This window comes from Oncorhynchus kisutch, linkage group LG1, assembly GCF_002021735.2.
Source record: "Oncorhynchus kisutch isolate 150728-3 linkage group LG1, Okis_V2, whole genome shotgun sequence".
Lineage (NCBI taxonomy): Eukaryota > Metazoa > Chordata > Actinopteri > Salmoniformes > Salmonidae > Oncorhynchus > Oncorhynchus kisutch.
The window spans coordinates 27,961,800-27,973,048 of record NC_034174.2 but is presented as its reverse complement, the minus strand read 5'-3'; the positions used below and the strand labels follow the sequence as shown (position 1 = coordinate 27,973,048).

At 42.3% G+C, this 11,249-nt stretch overlaps 1 protein-coding gene across 2 annotated transcripts in view; it reads right to left on the bottom strand.

Annotated features, from left to right (window-relative positions):
• Positions 1 to 5,687: 5,687 nt before the first annotated feature.
• ephb2b (eph receptor B2b) overlaps positions 5,688 to 11,249 on the bottom strand; it is a 151,249-nt gene continuing 145,687 nt past the window's right edge. For both annotated transcript variants that reach the window (XM_020490923.2, XM_031812552.1), the window contains exon 16: positions 5,688 to 11,231. In XM_020490923.2, the coding sequence (XP_020346512.1) occupies positions 11,123 to 11,231 (109 nt within the window). In that variant the 3' untranslated portion in view covers positions 5,688 to 11,122. The remainder of the gene's footprint in view (positions 11,232 to 11,249) is intronic.

The following is an 11,249-nucleotide window of genomic DNA, read 5'->3' as shown; positions in this document are numbered from 1 at the left end:
CCACCCGCCGCTTGAGGATTGACCACAAGTTCTCAATGGTATTTAGGTCTGGGGAGTTTCCTGGCAATGGACCTAAAATATCGATGTTTTGTTCCCCGAGCGACTTAGATATCATGTTTGCCTAATGGCAAGGTGCTCCATCATGCTGGAAAAGGAATTGTTCTTCACCAAAATCTTCCTGGATGGTTGGGAGAAGTTGCCATCGGAGGATGTGTTGGTACCATTCTTTATTCATGGCTGTGTTCTTGTAATTGTGAGTGAGCCCACTCCCTTGGCTGAGAAGCAACCCCACACATTAATGGTCTCAGGATGCTTTACTGTTGGCATGACACAGGACTGATGGTAGCGCTCACCTTGTCTTCTCACCTTGTCAATTAAAGCCTTTGACACTTTTGCCCCAAACAATCGGAAAGGGGGTTCATCTGTGAAAATAACATTACCCCAGTCCTCAGCAGTCCAATCCCTGTACCTTTTGCAGAATATCAGTCTGTTCCTGATGTTTATCCTGGGGAGAAGTGGCTTCTTTGCTGCCCTTCTCGACACCAGGCCATCCTCCAAAAGTCTTCGCCTCACTGTACATGCAGATGCACTCTCACCTGCCTGCTGCCATTCCTGAGCAAGCTCTGTACTGGTGGTGCCCCGATCCCACAGCTGAATCAACTTTAGGAGACGGTCCTGGTTCTTGCTGGACTTTCTTGGGTGTCCTGAAGCCTTCTTCACAACAATTAAACCGCTCTCCTTGAAATTCTTGATGATCCGATAAATGGTTGATTTAGGTGCAATCTTACTGGCAGCAATATCCTTGCCTGTGAAGCCCTTTTGTGCAAAGCAATGATGACGGCACGTGTTTCCTTGCAGTTAACCATGATTGACAGAGGAAGAACAATGATTCCAAGCATCACCCTCCTTTTGAAGCTTCCAGTCTGTTATTCGAACTCAACCAGCATGACAGAGTGATCTCCAGCCTTGTCCTCGTCAACACTCACACCTGTGTTAACGAGAGAATCACTGACATGATGTCAGCTGGTCCTTTTGTGGCTGGACTGAAATGCAGTGGAAATGTTTAATGGGGATTCAGTTAATTTGCATGGCAAAGAGGGACTTTGCAATTAATTGCAATTCATCTGATCACTCTTGATAACATTCTGGAGTATATGCAAATTGCCATCATACAAACTGAGGCAGCAGACTTTGTCAAAATTAATATTTGTGTCATTCTCAAAACTTTTGGCCACGACTGTACATTTACAAACAGTGGATATGGCAGTCGGAGATTGCCCCTTTCTAACTTTAAGTTTATAAATACAAAAAATTTAATATTAGGCAACATCATGGCACAACACCATACTGGCAGCAAATTAATTAATTGTATTAATTAAATTAAATTTGGTTTGTGTAATGCAACACTCAAAACATTATTTACTCAGTGCACGTGAGTGTAGGTGGTCAGCCATTGATTAGCTGTTCACCAGTGTCATTGCTTGGAGGTAGAAGCTATCTCTGAGCATGTTGGTAATACAGTCGGGGATGTGTACACCAAGGAACTTGATGTTCTTGACCATATCCACTGCAGCCATGTTGATGTGGATGGGGTATCCCTCCTCTGCTTTCTGTGGTAAACAATCACCTCTTTGGTTGAGATCTGTAGTCTTGAAGCAAACTCGCCACCCTGCACACCTCAAGAGAGAGTTGGTGGAAGACTAGAGACCAAGAATAGCAGAATAAGTGCTGGATTCCCAGCTGATAAGTTTGAGGTAAATTATATTAGCATCGCAACCTTTTTACACACAGATGGTTGAAATTGTTGTGTCTGGATCCCTGCTCACTGTGCCACTATGTCTAGGTGCAGCCGTCAGGATCAATATTAGGCAGAGAGAAGGTCACACTCTTTCTGGGGGACACTGGTGTCTCTCTGGGCTGGTTTGCACTGCGTGGTGCACACAGTGCCCACTATTTCCATTACTTGGCACTACGCAGCACCACCCTCAGGAGATGACGTAAACTCTGTAGAGCACAGACAGGCTTGATAAGGTTACACACAGACACAGACATACACAAGCACAGGAAGATAGACAGACACTCACAGACAAGACACACAGATTAATAGACACACAAACACACACGCACAAACACAAACATACACCATCTATCAGAAAATGAACCACTGCATGCACACACAACTGCGCCTTGCTGTGCAGTTCTATGCTGGCTTCTGAAGCTGCACTCAGTAGCTGGTAAGATAATGGTAGAATAAAGTGTTTTTACAAAGGCTTATGCCTGTAGAACTGGGAAGCTGTGTGCACCCTCTACTGAGTCCTGTGTTGCTCCGCAACCCTCCAGCACCTGGAATAGAACACAACAGGTTATTACATTTCAGTAATTGAACATATGCATGTATCCAGAGTGACTTACAGTAGTGAGTGCATATATTTTCATAATGGTCACCAGTGGGAATTGAACCCACATCCTGGCATCACAAGCAGCATGCTATACCAACTGAACCACACGTGATCGACGTCAAATCCTATGGTCAGGAGTTGACAAGACAGCACAAAAACATCTGGGACCAGACTATACATCCACACGGTCAGCTGCAGAGAGCATGCAGGAAAATGTATATTGCTCCACTACAGACAATGAGATGGATAATGTCCAATGGGTTTGAGTTGGGATGCCAGATGCTATTGAAAGGTGTGTCCATATGTTAACTTTGTCTGTAGACTGAGGGTCCGGGACAAACGCCAGAGGGACAGTTCTGTCTGCTCTGCCTTCTGGGTGAAAAACACTCTGTAATATAACGGACAGGAACTAACCCCAACAGTCAGAGGTTCCACTAATATAATATGGAATTGTTTTACGATGGTCATACCATGGATCATTTAGCTATTTTATTTGGAATTTTAGAACCCTTTAGGTATAAAAATATATATATTTTGGGGGATAAAATATTGAATTTGGCCTACTACTATAGCCCATAGAAATGCATTGAATAACACAGTAATAGATGGAAAAAAAGAGTCAAAAAATAAAGTGTCTGTCCAATATCTACGAGATATAAGAAAGCTCAGGAAATATTTTTTGTTTTTTTGGACACATATTTAACCCCTTATTTTTGATGGCACAACACTACCTCCATACTTCCATTCATTTGTATGGCTTACCTTCAGACAATTCCCTTGACTGTTGTGTGGGTCATAGAGCAAATGGAGAACCCCATCGTGTTCATATTTCTATAGAGTGGTGATATTAGTTTGTTTGGACGCTACAGACATTCTCTTGAGAAGACTGACAAACACCGCTGTAGCTCAGCCACCTTCCACCGCAGATGTGGAAGGCCGACATAGGAGGATGCAGTGGATTGAGACGCAGGCTTTTCAAAAAGACAGATAACTCTTGCTTAAACTGACGGATTTTGATGGGGAATTTCTTTATTACGTTACTTAGGGCGGCAGGGTAGCCTAGTGGTTAGAGCGTTGGACTAATGACGGACAGGAACTAACCCCAACAGTCATAACCGAAAGGTTGCAAGTTTTAATCCCCGAGCTGACAAGGTACAAATCTGTTGTTCTGCCCCTGAACAGGCAGTTAACCCACTGTTCCTAGGCTGTCATTGAAAATAAGAATTTGTTCTTAACTGACTTGCCTAGTAAAAAAAAAAGGTTGCCGCACAGAATTTAATATTAACAAAGTTGAGAAATAAATATAGGAGGCCTATCCTTTAGAAAGCTGATGGGATCCTCCTCTTTTTAACATGGGCTTATAGGAACACATTACATCCCATGCATCAACCAGCTATGAGGAGCTGGCTCTCGCTGAGCAACAGGTGATCCTATTGTGCTCAAACTGTGAATGGCAGGGCTCTCACGAAGTGCTTGATTTGATTTTTGATTGCATTTACTTTGATGTCAGAGTGGTTAGTGGGACAATAGAATGCGGAGTGCCAGACCATTAGCCACTAGCCGTTAGCAAGTTTGGTAGCCTGCTAATGACCATCAGCGGTGTCAGAGTGCAGTTTTGGAGAAGCCTAGTTACTGCGATTCAACGGTCAAGTGGAATTTGACTGCGGTCATGACACTCGTGACTGCCAGTGTGCCAGTACTATGGTTACTGTATAAGCCATAGCACAAAACCTCTCTGTCCTCCATACCTGCTGGGACAGATTACCAGTTGTTCACCGCTGTCGTTCCCTATGAGACTGAGCCCCCAAAGCCAGGTCATACAGAACTCTCCAACCCCGACTGCAGATGTCCAGAATCTTTGGACACATAAAATATTTTTTTCTAAATAAAAGGCTTTTTGGCAGCCTGTATTACATTAGCCACTGTGTCATAACTCAGTGAAAATCTGGCTCCTGGTTGAAGCTTTCAGTTTGTTGTTGATTAGGAGCAGTTGTGTAGAAATCAGACCCAGCTCTCCCTAGCCCAGTGGAACCTTTATGGACTATTTCAGTCTAATGCCACATTCTATCATGACCTCAGGCGGGCCTGGGTTCATAAATCCTCTGCCTTCCACACAGCTGACCTTTGAACTCTAACCTATAGACTCAGAATGACCTCAGAAGAGCTTTGTATCTGCATATCTCTCAGACATTATTGTGGAAAACCCTGCACTACGTGATCCACTGAGGGAGTAGTGACATTTGCAGCAAGGCAGCTTAATCAGTAACAAATAAACTGATGATGAATGATCATTTTTACACAGACAACAATGACTGAAAGGGTTTTCTCCTCACTACAAAGTTTCACTATCTGGGCAGACAAGATGTGAAATCAAACAAATGCTAATATACCTTATATTTTGAACAAATGTAGCAATCAATCACAACATTATCCTCTCATTTCCTCTCTATAATACCACCCCCACACACACACATACTGTCCATACATCTGAGATGACAGGCATTTCCCAACCTGCTCTCACGGTCGGCCCTGCTGGGTCCAAAGTCATCACAGTTAACAACGTGTAAAGATAGACTCGCGGGTGGTCGAGATTAGAAGGAGAACGGTTTTGGGTCTGCCAGCAGGGTCTCGCCACTGAACTCCTGAACCCCCTCTCCTGCTCACGGGGTAAACCTTTTAGCACACACGCCAGTCTCAGTGAGTTCACACCGAGGTCTCTAGCCTTTCACACATCAACTGCTAATGAGGCCTCAAAAACTGAGAGGAAGGTGAAGAGATTCTGACCTCCATTCAGGAATGTCAGCTTGGGGAGGGGGGGGGAACTGTACAGAACTTAGTTCTAATGAATATAGACATGGAACCAGAAAAAATGTGTGGCGCTGCGAGTGAGTGAGAGATGTGATTTGTGAGGTGGCCCAAAAACTGTGGGACAAACAAATAAATATCACAATTAAAAAAGACACTTACATGTTCATATGGAAAATATATAGTTACATAAAATATGCTGTATTTCACTTCACAGATGCCCTTCCCTCTAACTGAAAATTAAAATAGAATCCTTTCACAACTGCATTTCCCATAATTGTACCAAAAACACCACAATATTTGAGCCCAGTTTGGGCTGGTGTAATGCTTATAAACTGTCAGGTCAATGTGGTTCAAAATAGCCCCTCGTCATACAGCGTAACAATTACATAAGTACTATGAAGAGATGCCCACTGTAGGTGAAATTATTTCACATGGTCATACAGAGGACGACAGTGAAAATATTAACATTTCCATAATACAGTGGTATAACAGATCTCATTTTATTTTTGAGGAGAGTCAAGTTGGGCTTTCCATTTTTAGAAAATAAACCAATTACAATATTACAAATAATGAAATTGTTACATCATTCACAGGGTTACAGTCAATGTACATTTATACAGAAATACAGGACCTCCCACATCAGTCACAGTGGTCAGGGCCGGCACTGTTCTACGAGGGCTACAACAGGCCAGGGGAGACAGGGCCATCTTCAGCCTGTCTTCACCAACAGCCAGAGAGGTGAGAACATAGGGGAGGAAGGGGGATGTGGGGGGATAAGACAACGTAAGGAACACAAGGAAATTTGTCACAACTAGACTGCTATTAGCCACCATGTCAGCAGAGGGGGCTCTGATGCTTTCCGTAAGAGAGTTATCCACAGGAGCCATTTTCTATACACACAGAACTGACTGCCACAAAGGCAGGCAGGCAGGCTGCTGCTCGGGGCATATTTGGATGGTCCACAAACACAGACCAATGAGTACGAGCCGGCACAGCTTGTGTTTATGCACACTGTCATGTATTTGTAACATTGAGACATAATGGTTTTCGTCCGTCCTACAAAAATACAGTACGGGAAATGTTCTTTGCGCCCGCAGTGCATTGAATCAACATCTCAGATACATTGATTTTGATTTATAAATAAAAGATTGTTATGCATTAGTTAATAACATGCGCATTGACAGTGAAAAATCAACAGTATCTGCAGATACAAGCCATTGAAACAAAGACAAGCGTTTTAGATGTACAAAACCGCAGAGGACAGAGTTCTGTGATACTGGAGCAAGTGATCTTGTTTATTCCAAACAAAGAACCCTACTGTAAAACAAACAGTTATATTCTGCTCTCAATGTTTACTCATAATGCATCTATGCTCCTTTATTTCTGATCTGTCGCATGAGCCTGGACATTGAAAACGGAGAGTATGAAGGAGATTGCCCCGCACTGTTAAATAATTGTAGTGATGGTAGCCCAAGATTTTATGTTTGTGAAGCACATAGTCCATAAAAAATAACTACAGTATATATTTCATTTTCTTCTTTTCAGAAATGGAGCAGACATTTGAGACATGCTCTTATTCATGCTCTTATGCTCTTACTCATGAAAAATGGAATCTCATGAAAGTGTAAAGTTGCTGTCTTGAATATGCCTGTTATTTAAGTGGCCTTGGGAAGAAAAACACGCAATCATTCAACAAAAAGCTATATGTGTGTGTTTATACCTTTTTAGCTTCTCCTCGTCTTCAACTAGTGGAAAAATCTCAACAATGTAAAAATATCCTTGATTCCATCTATGTATAAAGTAACCCATATGCTATTGAGTGAGACATCACATGAGATATTGTATAATAATGACCATAATGACCATCATGGATTCACACAGGGAAGTCTAATCCTCGCAGTGTGAGCAGAATCTATTCTGAACCCCCCCCCCCCAATCATAATCCCATCAGATCGATTAATCACATACTACAGGTCCATTACAATGGGCCCAGAAAGGACCACTGTGCCAAGGGGTTTTATCAGAAGGCACGGTGCTTTGAAACAGTACCACAGATTTCTACTGGAGGCTATCAATGTGTTAAAAATAAAAGAAAGAGGGACGACAGCTTATTCTCCGACGAATAGCAAATGACAGCTCTGGATGAACTAAGGGTGAATAAACAAGGTTTCTTTCTGCCATTAGGTTCAGATACAGAAGAAATAAATAGTTCCCACAGTACTTTCAGAAGTCTCCATAGCTCCACACTGAGCGACCAATAAAAGTGTTGACTCAACTCCTTATGAATCTAGATTCTCTCAACAAAGTAACACACCAAACCTACTCCTCTAAGAATAATCCCAGAAAATAAAAACACTTTCTTAATACCTATATTTACGGTCCTATAACTCTAAATACGAGTCCACCACTACTGTGTGTTTTAGTTCATCATTATAACATTTCTTCATACTTTATTTTGATTGAACGTCACATGGGGAAACATAGTTTGTTTAAGCACCCCTTGCTTAATCACCTTAATATGACAGTATCACCAAACAGCTCAGAGAGCATGAATGGAGACATTTGCAAGTGACACAAGACTCCGTCTGTCTGTCTTCAGCACAAATATTAGTGCTGTACTGCTGAGCCTGATTTCCTGAACAGAAATTGCCCTGACAGTGGGATATCTGTCTATATCTTGGGAAGACTGACTCCGGCTGCTGGCTCTTTACTGAATATCACTGAGGTGCCCTCAAATATTAAAGTGTTTTGAGATGGAAAGGAAGATTTTTTAGCAATTTATTTTTTAAAGGAAACAGCACGGTGGCGTCAGTGACAGTTGGGTCACAGAATAATTTACCCCGCAATGACTAACAGTGAGAGTGACGTACTTCCTGCTGTTTCATCTGTCATGGAGTCTGCACTGGAATATGCAGGGTGACACAGTACTGTTGACAGAAAACTAAAGGGAGGATGATGTTACAGAAGCTGGATGAAAACCCCAATGCTCCTGCCCAAGGTTTGTAAAGACTCTGGATGGCCATATGGGTTAGTGGGTGGAATAAGATGGGGACTAAGTGACAGATGAGAGCTAAGGTGGGATTTCACTCCTTTTGTGCTGAGGGGTCAAATGCTAAGGCCTATATAGGACACCTCTCCTGTTCTGTTCAGACAGCAAAGTGCCTCAAAACAGACAGCGGACACCTGATGATGCTTAAGGAAGGACGACCTTTTGTGGAAGAACCTAAGCTTACATAGCCACCTGCTGTGAGACCAACACGGGGCCCCTCAGGTTGTGTGTTGCCTACATAAATTCTGTCTGTTTTTTAAACAGACCTGGTCTGTCAACATGACAACATGCAGAGTCACAAAGTCATGGATCTGAGAAAGCAGAGCACAGAGGACAGTGGGAGGAGAAGAGCAGGGGATCTGAGGCGTGTGTTTAGCTCTGAGGAGAAATAGACAGAATCACTGTCTGGTCAGCGGGGCTGTGATCAGGCTGTGGACCCCCACTAGGAATGAACATGTCTGAGCAATGGGCCCCAGATAGAGATCCATGTCTGGCTCCTCAGTCTATATCGAGTAATGGGCCTGTCTCAGCGGATCTATCCATTAGCATCTCTGCAGTACTGATCTCATTTGCCTGAGTTTGTAAACTGTGTGATTTACCATCTCTAGGGAATCCATGGGTTTGACTAACACAGGACCCCCCCAGGCTCCCTAACCCCTCAAATAACACATTGGCCTCAATGACATTGACAATGATAGATAGCTTTCCGTACATCAGACAGCTATTCACAGAAGCCATACAGTAAATGCATTATGTGTGTATCAAATGAAAATAGAAGCCTCAAGGACTCCACTTATCAGAAATGTTTGTGCACCAACAATGATTTCCTAAAATTCCACAAGGGCATGGAGGCCCATTGTATCGTATGATCTGTGTTCACACACCCTGCCAATAGACTACTTGGAAAAGCTGTCACAAGTGCTCCCCATCATCCAGGATGTACAATAATTATAATAATATGCGTAAAATAATCCACTATCCCATGCTAATATTACTTACTGCCCAGTTGTGAAAAGATTTGTCCGTGACCATACCAATGTGAGATAACCATATGTGGTGTTAAAACCCTAACACTTCAATATAATGTTACTTTAAATTAAAAAATAATCTGGAAAAAAAAGCTAAATATAATGTAAGCACATTATATTTTGTAAAGTGTATCAAATCCAAGCGCTTACAGGACAGTGTTCTGTAAAGTGTAACATATCAAAGCTCTGTGAAATCAATCATTAACTCAGCATGCTATCAAACACTAGCCCTTCAGCTTTGGGAGCTGTTGCTTTGTAACACAGAGCACATTTAGCCACACACGCACGCACGCACACACACACAGAGTGAAGTGTAAAACACGGGGGTAAACTCTACACTCTTAGAAAAAAGGGTTCCAAAATGGTCCTTCGGCTGTCCCCATAGGAGAAGCCTTTTTGGTTCCAGGTGGAACTCTTTTGGTTCCATGTAGAAACCTCGGTGGAAAGGGTTTTACATGGAACCAAAAAGGATTCTTCAAAGGGTTCTCCTATGGGGACAACTGAAGAACCATTTTAAGTTCTAGATAGTACCTTTTCTAAGAGTGCAGATAATGTGACGACCAAAACATATGTGCCCTCCTATGTAAACATTATAGGGAAAACACCCATAATATGTCATTTTTTTCCATACATCCATGGAGGAAGTACTGTATGTTTGCTGTTTATTACACTGATTCTTCAAAATCCACCACTAACATTTTGCGAAAATGAAATGAATAATAACAAAGAAAAACCTCCCTCTAGTCACCCAAAGAAACAATTTAAATCCATCACTTCCAGGTCTTAGTAACTATGTCCGGCTCATAGTGATGACATCACAGTCCCATTGTCAAGTGCATCTGATATGTACAGGATCATGACATCATCTGAGGTACACAGGGAGGATGTTCCATTTGGCAGGTTGTGATGTTTTCATTGAAAAAATATAAACTTTCCCACGGTGAGAGGAAGCATGGTGAGAGAAAATCTTCAACATTTTCACACAGAAAAATGAAATTACTTGCTTTGAGAAAAGGTATTTTGTTTTTATTTTTTAAGTGTTGCTATAAGTTGGTTGTTCATGGTAGTAGTTTCTGCCAAAAGGTGTCCATTCCATGGTGCTCACACTATTTTGTCTCCCAGGTCAACCATGGAGTGTAGATCAAGCTCGTCAGTCTATTCTGCTGTTTGCTTTTGGGGAGGCAGCAAAGATTTATGTTTGTTTCCTGTTTCCGAAGTAAAAAAACCAAACATATAATATTTCAGTTTCTTTTTGAAAGTGATGGTCTTGAAATCTCCCATTTTTCATTGTCTTCTTGTCTGTTGCCCTTTTAAAGGGTAGTCTTTCTAGTCAGTTCACCTAGTTTACATCTATACTTATAGACTCCTTGAGTTTTCTCAACTTTTTTTTCTTTACAAAATTATTTACAAAATTCTTAAATCAAACAAACCAAAAAATGTAAGAAAAAAGTTCACGGTAAAAAAAAAACGAGGTGGATGATGGAAGTAGAAATGTGTCGCTGATCAGTAACCTCTGGTAATCCTGGTTCCAAGAAGGAACCTTGTTGGCCACATTGATTGATGTCTGGTCATGTAGACCTGCTGGCCACAAACCTTCAGAGCTGATCCTGAAAGGTTATGGGGACTTTGGATGAGGGGATAGAGGAGGACAGGAGAGGGATTGAAAAAGGGGACCGTGGATGGACGGTAGTTTGTAGGAAGACATGTTTCACAGTCAAGCAAAAACACCTCCACTCCATCCGTGAACCCAGAGCCCTGCATCCCAATCCCCTCTTCTCTGCTCCTCTGCTCTCCTCTCCTCTGCTCTCATCTGCTCTCCTCTGCTCCATTCTGGATGGTCAAACTTCCACAGACTGGATCTGGTTAATGGAGGCACGCATCATCTGCACACTGTTCAGGATCTTCTTCTGGTGGCCTGCTAACGTCACACCCACGCTCAGGATGTCACTGTGACAGGAGACACAA